Source organism: Mesocricetus auratus, unplaced genomic scaffold (assembly GCF_017639785.1).
Source record: "Mesocricetus auratus isolate SY011 unplaced genomic scaffold, BCM_Maur_2.0 Super-Scaffold_100001, whole genome shotgun sequence".
Classification (NCBI taxonomy): Eukaryota; Metazoa; Chordata; class Mammalia; order Rodentia; family Cricetidae; genus Mesocricetus; species Mesocricetus auratus.
The window spans coordinates 3,231,924-3,252,393 of NW_024429187.1; the positions used below are offsets into that span (position 1 = coordinate 3,231,924).

The following is a 20,470-nucleotide window of genomic DNA, read 5'->3' on the forward strand; positions in this document are numbered from 1 at the left end:
TTCCTACGAATATGTAAAGTACAAGATGGCTACAGACAAAAACCTCACTAAACAAGGCCAAGATTGATCCTGAACAGGCAGATTCACCTTTATATACTTTAAGAGCAAATTCAAAGTCTGAACCCACAAGAAAATTCTAGAAATTCAAAGTGGAAAATGGCAGGTGAGTACAGTGGCATATACCCACAATTGCAGCTGCTCAAGAGGCACAAGCAGGCAGGGGACCTCAAGTTTTCAGACAGTGTGGTCAACAGTGCAAGGCTTTCTTTAAAATGGTGGGGGGGGCAGTAAGAGACAGGGAAATGCAAACTATCAATCAACACAAATGGAATTGTGCTCAATTTCCATAAGATGAAAACATTGCTACTATGATATACATTTCAAACTACCAAACTTGTAAAAATCCCCAACACTACCAGGTTCTAAGGAGACAATTCTCATATAATGTTGATAGGATCTTCAAACTAATATTACAGCTTTGGAGAGAATCCACACCTGTTTTTGTCTGTCAGTACAAATGGGTGTGCTACTGTCACTATTATGTAGAAATTCCACCACACAGCTTTTAGGCAACAGAGAGGTTCAGCACTGTGGGGGTTGGCTGGTTTGTTTTTGTTTTTGTTTTAGCAGGTTCTTGGAATTAGTCCAGGCAGGTCTCAAAATAAGAGTCTTCCTGTTTCTGCTTCCACGTGCTGTGACTACAAGCACTTAACCACAACTGCCTTTCCTTATTCTTGAGTGGCACTGATAGTCTACATACTGATAAGCTACAAGGAATTTCTCCATGAAAGACTATCCCAAGTGATGTTCAGTGATCACTCTGGTTAGTATTTCTGTAAGACAGTCATCTAAAAGAGAAACTGCCAAATCAAAGGCTCTATCTACCTCCTTTAAATCCTGATAATTACTGGCAGATTGTCCTCCACTAAGGTTCTACTCTTTACCCCAAAGTGTCCTGTATTTGTGGTGCTGGAGACTGGGTTCAACATTCACATCAGGCAGATGCCTGTACCAATGAGGCCACCTCCACCCTTAAGAGAGGATGACATTTCCACCATCCTGGCAAGCACTGGGTATAAGAAACCTTAACATACCATAAATAATAAACAGTGCATTATTTCAATTTTATTTTCCTGGTCACTAATGAGGCCATGTAGAAACTGGACGTCATGAATTATGATAGAAGAGAGACGACCACAGAGACGCTAAAGGTAAAAATGATAACTCTAAAGAGTGAGTACCAGAGTGAGCCAGGCTCTTCCTTGAGTGAGAGTACTTAGATCTGAAGGAGAGATATTGGGAAGCACATCTCAGAACAACGTCTGCATATGGAAGAGTGCTCCTGACCTTCCACACGGAGAATGCACAAAGAGACCAGTCATAGGCTCCAGTTCAGAGACGACAGAATGTAACAGTAGAGCAGAAGAATTAGAAAAGAAAACAAACAGACACATAATTTTCAGATCAATAAAACTGCTGAGTAATTAGGGAACAAGGACGTAATCTCAAAGATCCCCCCAACTAAAATGATGCAGAATATATTTAATGAAAAAAATTACAATCATTTACAAAAACAATACAAGAAAGTACAAGTTCACAGTAGTGAAATCATCTTAAAACTCAAGTCATGATACAGAAACTTTTTGGATACCTGAAAGATCACTGCTTTCAATTCGCCGGAGGTCTGAATCAGCCCAGAAGAGCTTGCCCAGCTTGCTGTCCAGGGCCAAAGCAATTGGTTTACTTAAGCCACTGAAAAAGAGCACCTCCCGTTCTGTTCCATCCAAGGCAGCCCGTTCAATTTTAGGAGATCTTTCCTGAAGATTGGTAAAATACATATACCTGAAGACAACAGGAGAAAATGTTTTAAAAATTACTGAAGAACCAGAAAAACTGAGAATATTCTTAAGATAAATGCAGAAAGTACAACTCAGTGGGAGACCACTTGTGTAACATGTAGAAGGCCTTAGGTATAATCCTCCCAAACACAAACATTTATTTATAAAGATAGAAGGAGGTAAAATGCTTTCAAATCTATTTAAAAATTTTCAGCTATAGGCAAACACACAAAATCATGCATATAATGGAATAACCGGACATTTCAATGCATGGATATACTTTGTAGTTAGGTTAAACATATCTATATCCTCAAGGGTCTACTGTTTACAGTAAACAGTCTTTGTGATGATTTTTGGGCATGCACTATGCAGTCAGTCACTCTTAGCAATCAGCCTACTGTGCAATAGTGCACTAGAGCTGCTCAACTGATTAAACCTACTGATTAAACCTTCTCCAGGTTCTCCCTGCCCACTCCCAGCTGTTTTTTTAAAGTCAAAGAATATATTTATTACTTTTAATAACAGTCACAGAGGGTACCAAGAAGTGTTCAGAGAGCTAAATTTCACAGATTAAAAGAAAACAATGTCCAGAGAGATCTAGTTACAAAATTTCCAGGTATTTCTCTAACCATTTTAATTACTAAAGATGAGACACACATATCATTTATAGGTGTCATCCCTTTTCTGTAACTCTAGAAGTAAGCCATTTCCCTGCTAACGCCCTCATCATCTATTCAGATACAACTGAGCATTGATTTTTTTAAAAATCAAATACAAACTCTATTAAATGAAAGCAGACATACTAGTTATTTACAATGGAGCTGAGGGTCTAGTAATAACTATGTAACTGAAAAACAGTTAAGTAAGAAGCAAACTGGAAAGGAATAAGCGTGACTAAAGTAAGCACTGGGTTCCAGGAGTGGGAGCAGCACACCTGGCTGGGGGATGGAGGAGGTCAAGGAAGGCTACCCAGAAGACACGGTAGTGAAACAGTCTTCAGGTATCGGTGGGATTTAGAACTAAACCAATGAAAGAACTCTGGGCAGTAGAGTCAGAAAGAGCAGAAAGAAAACACAGGTCCAAGTAAGTGGGAAACACTGAGTGGAGTTGTTTGCTGGTGCAAGGAAGGGTGAGGAGGGAGGGCATCAGAGGCAAAAGTGTCTAACCGGGGCTTTTGTAACATACCCTTTCTCAGGGTTTACCACAATGGCTCGCGGTCTGTCTTGCTCGCCTTTTAGAACCACTCCAATTGATCGCCCATCTAATCTTGTCACATCAATGACATTGGTAGCTTCACAGGTCCAGTAGATGTAACGGCTATAAATATCAATGCTGAGGTCATAGGGCTGTATTTCGAGGTTCTGATTTGGAACTGAGCTAACAACTACAGTAAAACCCTAAAGAAAGGAAAAACACACAAGTTAGATTCCACACCAGACAACTACAGACCATGACCACAACTCAGAAGGGTGTCCAGTCTTTGGGGGATACTTCCTAAAGAAAGGGTTTTTAATGCGTGGTGTGCCTGCTTGTTAACACGCATTTCAAATATCCCCATGGGTTGTTTTATGGAACAGAAGGGGATGCTGAGGACAGCAAAGATAGTTCAGGAGTCTGACAATGTCTTGATCAGAGGAGGTAACAGCCTTTTCCCCATAACTATAAACAACTGCGGCTCCAATCACAACCTGGAGATACCTCTAGAGCAGCAGTTCTCAAGTGAGGGGGATATTGCATCCACAGGCATTGGGGATGTCGAGACATCTTGATATCAAGATGTGAGAAACCTACTGACAACTACTGGGTAAAGACCAAGAGTGCTTCTAAACACCCTGCAGTACACACATAGGGAAGCCTCAGAGCAAAGAACTGTAGAGTCCCTAAGACCAACAGCACCAAGTCTGAGAAGCCCTGTTCTGGAGAAAATAACAATCAGGAACAAACAAATACACACACACAGACACACACACAGCACAGAGAGAGAGAGAGAGAGAGACAGAGACAGAGACAGAGAGATAGACAGAGAGAGAGACAGAGAGAGAGACAGAGAGAGAGAGAGAGAGGGAGAGAGAGAGAGAGAGAAACTATTCACACAGGGTCTTACTCTAAAGCCAGGAGCTTTCATTTTTAGCTTCCTACATGATTCTGGGACTACTGCCCTATACCAAGATGCCTGACTATAATTAATAATTTTTTCCTACAAAGCCAACTAAAAGCAGATTTATCTATTCTGTCAATATAAAATTTTATTTCATTTACTAGGATTCTGAGTTAGCATCGCCTTTTAAAAATTAATCTATTTGCTGGCTGTGTAATTTCTCTCTACCAGTTATTGGCCACTAGTACTAGCCTATGTAGTACAAGGTACAGCTGGAGTACAAAGTATGACCACATTGCTAAACGATCCCTCAGCACTCATATGTATGTATGTATGTATGTATGTATGTATGTATGTATGTATGTGTATCTCACCCTCCTTGTTCTTTACTGTAAGGTAAGACAGCAAAATTGAGTAATATTTCCCTAAATTTTAACCATTCAAAATCCAATTTAACATCTTTTCTGTAAGGAAGACAATAGATAGCTTTGTAATCACAAGTTTACATTGACTAACCCCAGAAGGAAGGAGTATAAATAATAGTACTGAAATCTACAATGGCACATAGACACAGGTAAGACTGATATTATCCTTACTCTCATTCTAAAGTCCCCAAATAGTAATAAAAAAATACAGAATCAATAACACATTGCTGCATTTTTAATTTTACTAAGATTATCATGCTTCTTAATCAATGAGTCTTAAAAGGTAATTAGTAATATAACTATTAAACAGGTATGGGCTTTATGCTTTACATTCTGTCCAACCAAAACCCTTCCTAAGATTTCTAGTGAGTGATAGAGCTGAGATCAGAACAAAGACCTACTTGATCTCAAAACATGTATACAAGGGGATAATGAAAAAAAAAATGGCATTAATGGATGTGTGATGGGGAAGTCCTGTGTATATGTCAATAAAGTTCTGTTGGCCAATAGGGGAAGCAAGATAGGTGGGACTAGGAGTCGAGGATTCTGGGAAGGAGAAACACAGGGAGTCACGATGTAGCCTCCAGGAGTAAAAGGTCCAGACCCTTTCTCCGGTAAGAGAAATACTTGATTAACAATTACGAGGTAAATACTTAAGTCAGATAGCCAGTAAGAAACCAAGCAAACAGCCAACAGCTTTGTAATTAATATAGCCTCCTGTGTGTTCAGTTGGGACTGATGCGGCTCTGGAACCAGGCTGGCGGGAAGGCTGCACTCAACAGATATGACCAGTGGTGAAAAAGTTACTAATGACCTAGCTTCCCTGATAAAATTTACAACCCAATGCCATCATCAAATAATGATGTTCAAAGAGTACAGCTACTCTGAGTAGTAAACAAAAAGAAGTCCTAGCCCTAGATTTCCATTTTCCCTGTAGGCAGATGAAGCCTTGTGGATGGTTACAGCAATTCTAGTGAGAAATGGACTCTATATTAAGTCTGAGTTACCTGGCCACCATCTTCTTGTGCCTTTCGGATCATGTTCTGTCGAGAGTCAATCCAGTAGAGCTGCTTGTCCAAAGGGTCGTAGTCAATGGCCCTAACATTCCGAAGGCTGTGGATGGGAAGGATGATGTCAGGGCTCTGCTGTTCATCGATTACCATGCGGTTGATGGCACTCTTCTGACTGAAGAGCAGGAAGGTGGTAGGAGCTGAAAAGAGAAAAGAGCAAATCTGAAATACTGTGACTCTCTTCTTTACCACCCCAAGGTTTGCTGAGCCTGTTTCGTGTATCCCAACAGAATCACATGTTAAGGCTGAGGGGAGAACCCTTTGGCACACCTCCAAAAACTCCCTTCTGAGTAGAATAAACCAGTTACAAATCCAGTTGTAAATTGTTTCCCATCCACTTGACCAGGCATTTTCTTATTGCTCTCTCTGGTTTTACTGCCTGGAGTTCTTTCCCTGGTTTAGTTCTAAATCCCATCCATACCACCAGGACCATTTCACTGTCATATCTTCTGTGTAGCTTGCTTTGATTTCCTTGACTCCCACCCAGATACAGTTCTTTCACTTCTGGAACCCAGTGCTCACCTCTGTGTCTCTTTAGTAAAACTTGATCCTTTCCAGCTTGCCTTTGCATAACTATTTTTCAGTTACACAGTATTAGATCTTCATACCTTACATACATACTAGACCTTCGGCTCCATTGTGAATAACTAATTTGTCTTCTTTTATTTAATAGAGTTTGTATTTGACTAAAAAAGTCAACGCTCACTTGCATCTGAATAGATAAGGGCGTCAGAAGGGAAATAGCTTACTTCTAGAGTTACATAAAAGGGATGAAACCTATAAATGATGTGTGTGTCTCATCTTTAGTAATTAAAATGGCTAAATAGAGAAATGCCTTAAAATTTTGTAATTACATCTCTCTGGGCACTGATTTTTAATCATCTAAGACATAAAGAAGCTAACAATAGATGCTTAGTTGGCATGCAGCTCAGTGAGAGAAGACTTGCCTAGTTGGCTTAAGGTCCTGGGTTCAAGTCCCAGCATGCAGTTAAAAAAAAAGACACTTTAACCACTTTAACATCCATCTATAATATTGAAAACAAGTATAAAGGTCAGGTATAGTGGCCCTTGCCTCTAATCTCAGAACTCTAAAAACGAAAGCAAAAGAATCATTGTAAATGTGAGGCTGGAGAGAGGACTCACTGGTTCAGAGCAACTGCAGTACCAGGTTCAACTCACAGCACCCACCGCATGGCAGCTCACAGCTTTTTCTAACTCATGTTCCACGGGATTCAATGCCCCTTTCTTATCTCCATGAGCACCAGACAGCCTGGTGTGATTGACAAGTATACATGCAGGCAATAAGAAAAATTATAATATACCATAATATAATTGCCACTCATTACTTTTTGCTTTGGGGAAACTACTAAGGAGAATTAACATCACCTGAATACAAGCACTCAGAATACTGTGACAGCTGACGTGACATCAGAGATGGCTGCTAAGGAGCTACCAGGAAGCTAGCACATGCAGAGTAAAAGTGCTGGGCAAAGAAATGATTCGAATCCTGGTAGGACTGACATAAGTTGCATTGTGCTACTCAGTACCACATGCAACTTAAAACTTATGAATTATTTCTGGAATTTTCCGTGCATTTTTTTCCTGATGGAGGCTGACAACAGGTAATGGAAACCACCGAAAATGATGGCAGTGTGGGAGAGGAGTTTCCTATAGTTTATATGCATACGTTTGATAACAACACTTTATTTTTCTTGGTGCTCAGCCATTACCTAAACCCAGCAGAAACATGTCCTTCTCAAGGATGTAAACACAGGAGGCCATGCCAGAACTCCTTGCCTGACTCCCAATCTTCACAGCTCTTACTTGTGGTTGGGGCTTACTTTACATTCAAAGAAGCCTGATACTTGCAACACTACATTTCTGTTAAGTTCTTCATTGGTGAAAAGTCCACACCCAGCTTAGAAGATTCAGGAAGTACCCAGTCTACTAGAAATGGCCATCACACATGGACCTAGCAGCCATGAGCAATTTCAACAGAGTTCAACTGTAAGAACACACTTTACATGGCTCAGCAAGGTAGAGGCACTTCTCACTAAGCTTGGTGGTCCAAGTTCCATCTCCAGGGCCTACATGGTAAAAGGAGAGTCAGCTCATTCAGGCTGACCCTGACCTCTATATGTAAGTTACAGGATAAGCGTGTAGTGGTGTACACATGTACATACACAATTAAATTGAAGTATAATTAAAAATTTTAATAAAAAATTAACAATTATAAATGGTGGAATATTTCTCAGGGGAAGGTGATAGTTTGAGTTTCTTACAGTCCACGCTTAAAGTGATAAAATATGTGCCATTTAAAAAGTCTAAATCTACCCTCTAATCCTCAACCACACTCTCACATTTCCTATAGAAAGTTATTTAAAAAACAAGCAAACAACAAACAAACCTAAGCAGAATGGTACTTGCCTATAATACCAGCCCTTGAGAGGCTGAGGCAGGGGGATGAGAAGTTCAAGAGCTTTAAGAGAGCCTAGGCAACAGGAGACCCTGACTCAAAATATAATAAAATAGTCACTGGGTTTTCCTAGTCTTCTTCCTAGACTTTTGCTACTCTTTCCTAGTCTGCATTCCCACAATGAACACAATGTGCAGAAGCTGGAAGTGTAAGCCAGAGGGCATTTTCAATGTTTTCGGGTAGCACCAGCATTCATCTATAAGTTAAAGACAGGTGTTACTCATGGTTCTGAACAGGACAGTCTTCATGACCAAGCCTACCAAATATGACTGTGTCATCCATGGTACCAAAAGCACCAAGGACAGATATGCAACCTTCATTTTATGAACCAAGCTATGTATCTGGGGGACTCAATCTGTCCAAAGGGAACATCATTTCCCAGTTTACACAAGGGACCATAGGGCTACTTCAGTACCAAAGATGGACTGTGAAATCTGGCTTCTTGTTTCACCCTCAGTATCATTATTCACTCTTCTACCACTGCTAAGCTCCTGAGTAACCTACCAAGTCAGGTGGGACATCCTCATAGCTCATCTCCTCAACTCCTTCAAGTCTCAACATAAATGTCACTTTAGTATGGAGCTCCCTGGCAACCCTATTAACACTGCAATCTTGGTCATCACATTTTCTTCCTTTTACTATTTCTGCATAACACACATCATCATATAGTCCTCACACTGTTCCCCTTGACAGTTCCAGGGAAATATAAGCTCGGTAAAAGCAGGCATTTCTGTCTATTTCATTCATTGTTAGTATTTTCCACTGGTTAACATAAGACCTAGCATGTAGTGAGTGTTTAATGCATATTAAATGAAAGAATAAAAAATGATGTAAAGAAATAAACAATGAATGACAACAAAGACAGCCCTGTAGCCTTGATTCTGTAAGTAACAGAATAAAATTAGAGGAGGGAAGGAAAAGAAATAGATATTTATTGAAAAACTTGAACACGTCATGTATCATACAGGATGCCATTCAATCCCTATATTATCAATATGTCACAAATCACAGACTGCCATTTAACCCCTATATTCTAACATACCACACAGAATGCCATTTAATCCCTGTATTAGCAACATGTCACACATACAGAATACCATTTAATCCCTATATCCCAACACATCACACAGAATATTATTTAATCCCTACATTATCAACACATCAGTCACACAGAATGCCATTTTAATCCCTATATCCCAACACACCACGTCACACAGAATGCTATTTAATCCTTGTATTCCTACGCATCACATAGAATGCCATTCAATTACTATAATCCAGCATGTCACAAAGAATGCCATTCAGTCCCTACTCTATCATTTTATAGGTGATCAAACTCAGACAAGTTAAAAGTTTTCTCAAGATCACAAAAGCTACTGAGTGGAAGGCCACACATCCTTCCAAAACTGCTTTTATTTCTTCACTCATTTACTTAACAATAACATCGAGTGTCTACCATGTACCAGAGGCACCTCAGATACATCAGTGAAGAAAACAGAAACAAAGCTGCTGCTTCATGGCATACACAGTAAGCAATAAGTACAACAAAGGAAGTAACAGTATGTAAACAGTCGAGTGTATACATTATATAATACACAACAAAGTGTTCTATCTAAATGCTACTGGAAGGGAAGCTGTAGGACCCTGGCGATGGTACTGGTGGAAGGTTGCTTGCTACATAGGTCACAATTAAGCAAAGACTTAGACATGAAGGATGGCCACGCCAAGTTTTGCAGGAAGAACACGACAAGCAGATGAAATAAATAGCTCAACAGTCCTGAAATGGAACTGATTTGCATATTTGAAACCAGCACTGAGACCAAAGTGTCTGTTATAGAGAGAGCAAGTTAAAGAACAGCAGAAACAGGTTAGAGAGGAAACTAGGGTGTGCGGGATGGAGATGCAGTAATGAAGTGAGAAATAAAGAAGCTGTTGTGAAGTGAGGGACCCTGTTCATGTTGAGCTCTGAAGGCCTCGTAAGAGCCAGGGGTTCTACTCTGTGTGCATAGAGAGCACTGTGACATTTGATGCCAGAGACAAGCTGATCTGAACTGGTTTTTAAAATCAATCAAGATGCAAATTAATAAGGGAACACTTTTGTAAGCAAGAACTTATGTATTAAGTTTCTCATACTTGGAATCTAATACAACTCTTAGCAAATATTACATAGTACTCAAAAAACAGCACACAAGAAGCCTTGAGGTACCACTGACTGTATCAGACAGTCAAACACAGATATTAGGGGCACTCAACAATAATTCCCCATGATGTTCACTCGCCAAACAACCAACCAACCAACCCACCCACCAACCAACCAATGGGACATATCCAGCTACATACATATCCAGCTACATACACCAATGATCCCAGGAAGTCTTGCCTTTTCCTTATGTCTCTATTCTCTAACAGTTCTCCTCCCACTCAAAAGCTAAAGTTCTTGACAGAAATACCCGTGCATGTCACTATTCCCTCCTTTTCTTTGTGAGACCATTGTGTAAGTTGTCTTTCACCATTACTCCCCTGAAATTATTGTCTTCATGGTCAGCCAGACCCACGTTTAGCCAAAATGGGTGGAAACTATTTAAAGGATGGATACTATTTTTAAGACCTCACCTAACCTCTCAGCAGTGATCAGCAACCTTTGTTTGAAACAATCTTGTCTCTTCTCTTTGGCACCTTGATGGAGCTCTCTGCTTTAGTTCTCTGGCCTCTGGCAATGCCAAGTCTCAGAGCCCTTTGCAGACTTGTCCTTCTGAGCCACTTCGTGTGGCCATTGGGTCCCTTCTCCATAAGGTACTGTAAACCATGGCCCATAAACTACCCTGGTCTACTGCCCCTTAATGTAACACCGTCTGTGGCCGCTATTGATAGAGCTGGGCATACCTGAGCAGTGTTAAAGGAACCCATACTCCCAGGTACCTTAAACTGCTACCTGGTTCTTCCCAAGTCTGCCGGGCCCAGCATTCAACTCTCTATGTAGGTGACGTCACTGGCAGCCTTACCACTTCCCTCTGTTAATGCACTAACTCCAACACCAAACTGGGAAATCACCTTTGTTTTATTGCATCTCTCTTCTCCACACTAAGCTTACTTCCAAAGCACATCTCTCCATCACCACCCATCACCAACAACTGGCGGTCCAGGTCTGCCACAGAGTCACATCACTTTTTCACGCACTGAGTTAATATATATTGTTGGATTCTTACAGCAACTCTAGCTATTATTCACGTTTTTAAAATGAGAAAAATTAAGGCTAAGAAATAGTTTGCATAAAGAAAAAAACAATGTGTGGGAATCTCTAAAGTATAATCTCTTAATTATAATCTGCATTCTTTCTCCATAACTGAAGCCTATTTCAGAATGGATTAAATCCTTCCCTATATGATTTCAGATACATTTCTTCAGATAACAACAATTTCATTAATTGAATTTAAAATCTTACACCAAGCCATTACTTTCTTCCAAACTGACAGTCTCCTGCCTCCCAAGACTTCCTGATCCGATCACTTACTAATTTTTGTATCTAACCCTTAAGATATGGGTTTCCATAGATACTTAAGTCATATGCCAGGTTTTCAGTAGCCAACAATGTTGTAACATGCTTTGTTGTTAGCACTGTGTATGTTTATTTTTAACGTGAGATTTCTGTTAACTCTAAAAAGAAACTGTAGGGTGAGCTGGTTTGAACAGAAACGATCCCCATAGACTTGAATGCTTGGTCACTAGGGAGTGGCACTAGTAGGAGGTGCAGTCTCCGTGAAGTAGGTGTGGCCTTGTAGGAGGAAGTGTGTCACTCAAGGTGGGCTTTGAGGTTTCAAATGCTCAAGCCAGGCCAGTGTGTCTCTCTGCCTGTGGATCTAGATATAGAATGCTCAGCTAACTCAGCCTGCTTGCATGCTGCCTCTGAAACTGTAAACCTGCACCAAATAAATGATTTCCTTTATAAGAGTTGCCACGGTCATGGTGTCTCTTCACAGCAATAGAACTTAGAGGGATATCCCTCCTCATCATTTCAAATTCTGACCATGACTAGGTGAGAATATCTAGAATCAATCAGTGACTACACACTATGTTGGCATGGGAACCATCCACATCTGTCAACCACTGCTTTACCCTGGGTTTAAACTTCTTCATGTGCATTTCCTGTATAGCTTCATAGACAATTAACATGCTTGTTTGTCCTGTTTCATGTACTTCCAAGAAGTATATTTTAGGATTCTCTTTGTTCTACTGCACTGTTCTTCCTTTATGAATAAATAAGCAGTATGTATTAACACATGTGTGTTTCTCTCATACTACACATTTTTCACTAAATACTTAAAGCCCAAAAGTAAGACAACACTGCTATGAAATTAAGTTGCTATCATGAATTAAGTGACAAAAACGTGTATGTTTTCTCTTCTAATTATACAATTTTTTTTGAAGCATTCTCAAAATTCTGCTTTCTCTTCTAATTCTAGCTGCCTCTGGGGCATACTGTAACTTACTTACCACTACAGGTCCTGTTGTCAGCATTCAGGGAGTAGTGAGCAGGGCATCCACACACAAAACCTCCAACTGGCACAGCCAGGCAGAGGTGGGAGCAATGCCCGTTGCTGGAGGCACATTCATTCCACCCCGCCTGCCGAGAGGAGTGAAAGACAAGGATGTCCATCACATAATCCAAATGGCCCTGGATGATGGTGCGGTTTTGGCCACTGGTTTTGTTGGCACGTTCAATGCTGCGTCGGCTCCAATCCGTCCAGTAGATGTAATCTTGGTACTGAGTTAAGCCAAAAGGATGAGGCAAGTCATCCGCTATAACTTCACGGTTGAGTCCTATTTTGGGAAAGTCAGTAGACAAGGGAGAGTCACAGAAATGAACCATGTGAGGAACAAGTGTCTTTTGAGGGAGAAAAAAGACAACATATGAAACATTATCTTTGTAAACAATTTACAATAGAAAAATTCATAAAAAATTATAAAAGCAGATCAGGCCTCTGAAATTAATGTATCTATAGTTTGACCCCATGCCTCAAACTCATATCCTTGCTATAAATCACTAAGCTTCTTTAAATTCCTATGGAGTATTTTGATTTTCATTTTATTTACTCTACATTAGGACTTAACAGTTCAGTATTTCTTTCTCCTACAAAAAAGATATATATATATATATATATATATCCACCTCAGGAGTATCCCTTCAAAAATATCAGATCCAATAGAAATGACACTTTTCATAGTAAATAAATCAGGTCATCAGGCAGCTATTAATAATAATAAAAAAGATGCAATTCTAGAACAGCAGAAGAAGCTAGCTACTGACATGAAGTGTCAGCAATACCATCTAAACAATGAGTGGCAGCTACTGACTTCTACATAAAAGCAGCACCTAAGAACAAAGGAGTGACACTTACCAAGCATATTTGAAGACTCTATCAAGTTAGTGTCCAGGTCTGTCCAGTAAAGCCGCCTTTTAGCATAATCAATAGTTAGACCATTTGCTCGCCCCACATTTGGAACTAACGTAGTACGTTCACTTCCATCCATAGCAGCTCTGTCAATCTTAGGCTTTCCTCCCCATTCGGTCCAATACATAAATCTGAATTCAAAACAGTAGAAATTTAATAGTTCAAATTTGATTTTCTGGAGGAAAGAGGTCATATTTATGTATAATAACTGAGTAAATTTGAGGAAAATACATAGTAACTTAAGTAAATGCTCAAAACAAAGTCATGGCCATGATTCTTCCAAGTATTTAGTCATTTCCAACTAACTACATTTCTTGCATCCCAAGAAAGATGTGAGTCACATAGCTTTCCTTAGTCCTCCCAATCAATATGCTCTACCCAGACCTAGGAACTGGAAATAAACCAATGATTTCTTCACTGGAGCATTAACATTTATAAATCTAGTATTAAGAAAAGGATTAATGGTATGCTCTAAGAATATGATTCACTTTACTAAATTTGTATATTTCTGAATGCAAACAACTTAAAAAAATTTTAAATACCGGATTTACACCTTCCAACTTATATAAATCAACTTTCTTCAAAAACGAGCTGCAGAGAACACTAATCTAAAAATAAACCGCAGCCTTTGAAAGGCTCGTATCAAAGGCAAAGCTGGAAAATATATTTGGTCATACAGTTCAAGGGAACACAACTACACATAGAAGCACATGTACCATCCTAGTATGTGGGCTAAGCAATGAGCACAACTACTAATGACATTTTAAAATACTTGTTTACTTACCCACTACTTTTCTGATGGGTCTCTTTAATCTTAGTGCTCCCTATGGCTTTTTATATATGGAAGGCCAAAAAGGTAGAGAAGTATGAAAGTAAGTTACACATCACAGCTAGAACTAGAGCCTTACCCTTAAGATGAGGTACATTTTAGCAATGAATTATTATTAAGCAGCAAAATGTGAATTTCCTGGGTTTCTGTTGACTTTTGAGATAGTCTCAATCTGTCGTTCCAATTGGAATGGAACTCATGATGTAGCTGAGGCTGGTCTTGAACTTCCAGCAATGCTTCTGCCTTAGCATGCCAAGTGCCAGTCCTACAAAGCATGAGCCACTATGCCCAGCAGTAACTGTTTTTTGTTTTTTTGTTTTTTTTTGGTTTTACGAGACAGGGTTTCTCTGTATTGTTTGGGAGGCTGTCGGTCCAACCCGGCCTCGAACTCACAGAGATCCGCCTGCTTCTGCCTCCCGAGTGCTGGGATTAAAGGCGTGCGCCACCACCGCCCAGCAGTAACTGGTTTTAAAATAAATCTTTCCTATCATTTAGTTGTCAGATTATGAATAAACATTAAGACAGCAAGGATATGGCTAACCCAAAGCCACAGTGCGACGGAGCTATGAAGAACACATACATAAAGCTACTTACCCTTCAGCAGGATCCAGAGCCAGGGCTCGGGGACTGTCAAGGTCTTTCCATACCAAAACCTGTCGGTGCTGTCCATCCAACTTTGACACCTCGATGCGATTCGTGCCTGTGTCTGCCCAGTACAAGTTCTTCCCAAGCCAGTCTACTGCCATGCCTTCTGGATAATCTAAGCCAAACTCTACCACATGTTCCAGTGCACTGCCGTTCATAAAGGCTCTGCTAATAGTCTGCAAAAATAAAATGTGCAACTAAGACATGTGGCTTAAGATCAGAGCATTGTCCAGAAGCCTCGGTTTTACTGGTTGTACATAAATGCAGAAGTGACAATTTTAATATATGCAACTATTTATTTAGGGGGAAATTTCTGAATTGGTGAAGAATCAAGAAACTTTGACTAAGGCAATGGAATGAGATGGCTGGCTGTCTCTGTTTATCTAGTGTGGTGTGTATGTTGGGAACGCACAGGCATAGGCCAGACAAGAACACTGGGTGTCTTCTTCCACCGCTCTTCATCATGTTCCTTTAAGGCGGGATCTCTCATTGAACCAGAGGTCACTGTTTGAGCTACACTAGCAAGCCAACAAGTTCTTGGGCTCTACCTGCCTCTACTCCTCAACACTGGGGCTCCAGACATGAAAAGATATGTATAGCTTTTTATAGGGGTGCTAGGGATTTGAACTAAAGTCATCATGCTTACAGAGCACACATTCTAACCCATGGAGCCATCTCCCCAGAATGAGGTTTTTTTTTTTTTTTTTTTTTTTTAATTTCCAGGCAACCAAATGAAAAAGAAGGGACCAGAATGCTATGAGCTTACTGGGAGCCAGTTTTCTGAAGACACCTGCAAGTATGCTAGATCAGCATCAATTCAGAGCTCAGCCACCTCTAAGCTCATAAAACAAACAGAACCAATTTCTGCATCATCATTAAGGTTTTTTAACCAAATCAATTTTAAAAGTTAATAACAAGATGTTAGCTGCTGTCAAGTTCTAAGCCAAGTGGTGTATAAGTGGTGTCTATCTGTAGATATTCTCGTTTAATACAAGAGTCCTGCCAAGATGGTGGTTCACCCAGCTAAAGCCAAGGTTTATTTATCCCTCCCCCTCACTAAATTAGTAGATTTTCTTAAAACCCACTATAACCCAACCGTTTTGTTCCAACATCTCATGTTCTTTGCAAGTTAGAAGTGTACAAACTGAGATAAAGCCACAATCTAGAAGAAAGAAATACTACCCTCTAGATTTTACAGCCAGGAGTTTCCTCACCAGCTCAATAAGCTTCTCAGCATTAATTCTAGGAACAGCAAAACAGAAGGATGCTATAATGCACAACGGGCACCTTCTATCACAGTCAGCTGGCATAAACTGCTGTAGTTGTATGTTACTGTAATTCAATGGCATTGTCATTCAAGCTCGCACTTTCAGTCCCAGCATTTGCACTCCAAACTTCTTTGCTAACCTTCAGTGATATATCAGTCCAGTAAATTCTGTTGTCAGTGACATCAAAATCTAAAGCAGAAGCTTCTTTGACACCAGTGAGAGGAATGGCCACATTATTATTGTTTGTTTCCAAAGATATACGTCTGATATCTGCTCTCCGTGAAAACAGAAGGAAAGCCTCAGGAACAATGCAGGTCTTCATGTCACTGATGAGCTCAAAGCCAATGGGACAAGCGCATCGAAGACCCTGTGGTCTGTACAGGCAAAGATGGCTACATCCTCCATTTTCCTCAGCACAGGGATTGGAACCTAAAAGAAAAATACGTTACAAAAGGCACAGAAAAACACATACATTCACACAATCAACACATATCCGCTTCTAAAGTTGGGCATATTTGGTTCATACAGATATGTGTTGGTTCTAACCTAGTTTCAACTCTATTTTTACAAACAAGCAGTATCAGGATTATCCGTGAGTATGGAGAAATGCTTTATCTCCACAGTGAGCTTTTAAAATAAGGTGCATTACTCATACAGCAGGGCAGAGCTCTTTTGATGAAGGTGGCTGCCTATGGGTCTGCACAGAACAGCATACTGTAAAGTTAGACTACTAGGCAGATACAGTAAAGATGATTTTAAATCACTTCAAACATGAACAATTCACCCCTATGCTTTACAAGCTGCTGCCTGCCTCTCTTCATCTTTCCTAGATCTAGTTTCCATTTCTAAGAGCTTCTGGAATGACTCACCAATGACTCTGTGAACACTTGTGGCCTTCAGTCCCATGAGGTCGGGCAGCTGGTCTATGATGACCTCCCTTTCTGCACTTCGTTTGTGTACTCTCTCGATGCTCCGCCTCTGCCAGTCAGTCCAGTAAACATAGTCACCCAACAGGGTGAACCCAAATATGTGAGGAATTTTGTCTTCCACCAGCACCCGTCTCCCTGTGCCATCAGTATTCATAACCTTTAGTTTATGGTGGAAGAGGAGGAGACTGAGTTCAGTACTTATCCTTTGAATGTTTGTAAATGAAAACTCCTGCTAAGACAATGTATCACAAAACACAAAATGATTCAATGCGAATAATTTTAAACGTTCATCCTAAGTTCACGTTTGCCTCTTTTTCTAATTTCTTATTATTTATTTTTCTAATTTTTTATTATTTTTCCCTTAAATTTTTCTAGTAAGCTTAGACTTAGTATGAAACTCTTGCATTGAATGACCACCACCAAAAATTTAAAAAAGACAAGACGTGTGAATAAATCATTCTTCTGAGATCCTACTTATAAAAATACTGTACCTGGAGTCTGCAATACCCTCTGTGCAAATACAGTCCATAATCGATGCTATACCTATCCTTCCTAATTACCCAAGACCAGTAAATCCATCTGTGTATTTGTAGTAGCCTGTGTTAATCTTGTTTGGAGAAGTGGCAAAAGCTTCCTGATGTCTAACTTCTTAAGATTATTAGGTCAGTTGGTGTAAGCACACAGAAAGCCCTGAGTTCAATCCCTAGCACTATTAAAAAAAAAAAAGGCTATGGTGGAGACAAGAAGATCAGAAGTTCAAGACTACAATGACTACTTAGAAGCTGGCATAGGCGGGGTATTCCAAGTAAGTCAGCACCGTAATTGCCTACATGGGCAACCAGATGCTATCTTTTCTATCTTCTCAAAAAGTTCACAGACATTTGCTGAACTTTCATCAAAGAAATCTAACACCTGGAAATTGATCAAACAAAACTGCTGTATCCTTGTACTGTCACTTGCAAGTTTCAATGATATTTGATGCATATCTAATGGAAGAGATTATATTAATGCTTATCTCTACCAGATATAATGGGACTATTAGACAACTGTAAGTAACAGTAAACAACATTTTCTGAAGATCAAAACCTAAACACCATTCCATGTCCTTCATGAAACACATATTGAAGTTACATCTAATTTTTTTTTAAAAAGCTTCAACTTTTGGGATTATTCCCATATTCTTTCAATTGATCATTCTTAGACCATATTTATATGTAAGTAATGTTTTTATTTTTATTTTTTAAATAGGTCTGGGTCTATGTGTATACATGAACATAAATCTATGAGCACATGTGTGTGGGTGCCCATAGAAACCAGAAGGAGTGTAGGTTACTCTAGAACTGGGGTCACTGGTAGATGTAACCTGCCCAACGGGAGGAAGCAAATTCTGGTTCTGTACCAGAGCAGCACATGTCTTTCACTGCTGAGTGACCTTTCTACTTTAGGTACAATACCAAGAGTGAGTGAAGGTACAAGTGACAGGAAGTCAGTTATTTCTTCCTGTGTTTAATGTGAATGTGTGCTCCAGCAGAGCCTCAACTCCTGCTAGTCACTATGCAAGACCTAGGAAACAGTTCAGTAAGTGCTAAGTGGCTTTTAAACCAGGGACACAATGAAATGAATACTTTCATCACAAATAAAGCAAAGCAAGGGAAACTACCCTGTCAATATGCCTGGCTTTTACAAACAATTTGTACTCTTTTAACATGAATGCATAAAGTGTTTGTTTTTGGTTGTGAGCCTAGCCTTTAACAGCTGAGTCATCTCTCCAGCTCTAAAGTGTTTATTTTTAAACTCTTGGTTTCTCCTACTAGAAAATATGTGTTGCTTGTTCATGTTAAAAAGGAAAAAAATGACTGCCTACTTGAGAGGACTAGAGGGCACAAAGGCATAAACAAGTCATATAAAGGAAGAATCTAACAGTGACTAAAGGGAGAAAAGAAATAATTACTGTGGCTGCTATCATCATGTCTATAAAATCCTTCCTCTCTCCACTCTTCAGACTCTTACAGTTTACCCAGGCTCTTAGAAGTAGCTAGAATTCACACTTTATTTATTTTAGTGTTCTTTTTCTGAGATAGGATATCACAATTTGGCCCCAAATGGTCACTAACTTAAGATTTTTCTGCTTGAAGCCACCCTAGTGCTGAGATAACTGGGACATGACACCACTCCCGGCTTGAATACACTTTTAAAAATCAGTGACCACTACCCTAAAGTGGGATTGTGAGAATTGCTAGAAATTATCTGTGCAAAGCTCTCAAGCCAACTTCCTAAAAACAGACAGAACTTATTTATACAGTGCCCTCACTCTCAGTTCTACAGTGTTATTACGTGAACCACAAATGCTCTCCCCCCCCAAGTTTTTAAACCCATGGCAATATACAATGGAAACATTCTCCATTCCTTTCTAAAGTCATTGATAGAGAGAATTCTTGGCTCTATTCTCTTACTACTCTCAATTTTGTCACGAAGAATCTTTCCTTTACTAGATATCCAAATTGAAAAAGTGTCTTAGGCAGGGGAAGTGTAGGTGTTTGTGTGTGCATGTGGGTGTGTACACATTAATGCAGGCACTCAAGGGGGACTAAGGTGTCAGATACCCTGAAGGTGGGATCCTTTAGAAGAGTAAATGTACCTAATAGCTAGCCATCTACCCAGCCCCATTACATCCCCATCTTAATTAAGATTATTTGACTCTTACTCCACCCCAGACTGGAGTCGGAAGGACTTCCTCCCAATACTTCATAGGAGTTCCCTTGTGCTTTAACATAACATCTCAGGAAGCATGCGTACAAACACACTGTTTCTGCACATCCACTTAATCACTTGTTCTTATTTTATTGGCATGTTATTTGCATATGATCTGTGACAAGAGCCTCCTCTCATCAATTCCTTTAACTTGCTGAAATGCATTCCAAACTGAACTGCTAAAAGCGGCCTCTGACTCCTCTCTTCTTTCCTTAGTCCCTACATACCCACTGAAACTCCACTAAGCTTACTCAGCAAAATCTGGTTCTCTCTTTTCTTCTTTCTTTCCTCCCTCTCTCCCTCCTTCCCTCCTTCCAAATAGTAAAGTTGCTTTTCATTTCCATTCCACTGGTTCCATCCCCAACCCCAAACCTTGGCTTCAAATTTTTCAAGATTAATAGATTTCAAAGATCTTTCATCAACCATATTCCTTCTGTTAACTTTACGTAGAAAACTTTCAAACCTAAGTTCTAGAACTGGAGCGGCAGCTCAGTCAACAAATTGCCTGTTACAAAAGTCTAAAGACCTGAGGTAGCATCCCTAGCACCCACACAATAACCCAGGCAGATCCCAGAGCTCTATAGCCAGCCTACCTAATCAGTGAGGCTCCGGTCTCAAAAAGGGACTGAGCAAGACAGCTGACACCTACCTCTGATTTCCAAATGCACGTGCATGTGTGCACGCACACACA

At 39.9% G+C, this 20,470-nt stretch overlaps 1 protein-coding gene across 2 annotated transcripts in view; it reads right to left on the reverse strand.

Moving 5' to 3' along the window:
* Lrp6 (LDL receptor related protein 6) overlaps positions 1 to 20,470 on the reverse strand; it is a 122,375-nt gene that overhangs the window by 27,291 nt on the left and 74,614 nt on the right. For both annotated transcript variants that reach the window (XM_040743418.1, XM_040743419.1), the window contains 8 exons: positions 16,969 to 17,185; positions 16,239 to 16,528; positions 14,781 to 15,007; positions 13,304 to 13,488; positions 12,399 to 12,725; positions 5,369 to 5,571; positions 3,024 to 3,235; positions 1,652 to 1,842 (listed from right to left, as the gene is read on the reverse strand). In XM_040743418.1, the coding sequence (XP_040599352.1) occupies positions 1,652 to 1,842; positions 3,024 to 3,235; positions 5,369 to 5,571; positions 12,399 to 12,725; positions 13,304 to 13,488; positions 14,781 to 15,007; positions 16,239 to 16,528; positions 16,969 to 17,185 (1,852 nt within the window). The remainder of the gene's footprint in view (positions 1 to 1,651; positions 1,843 to 3,023; positions 3,236 to 5,368; positions 5,572 to 12,398; positions 12,726 to 13,303; positions 13,489 to 14,780; positions 15,008 to 16,238; positions 16,529 to 16,968; positions 17,186 to 20,470) is intronic.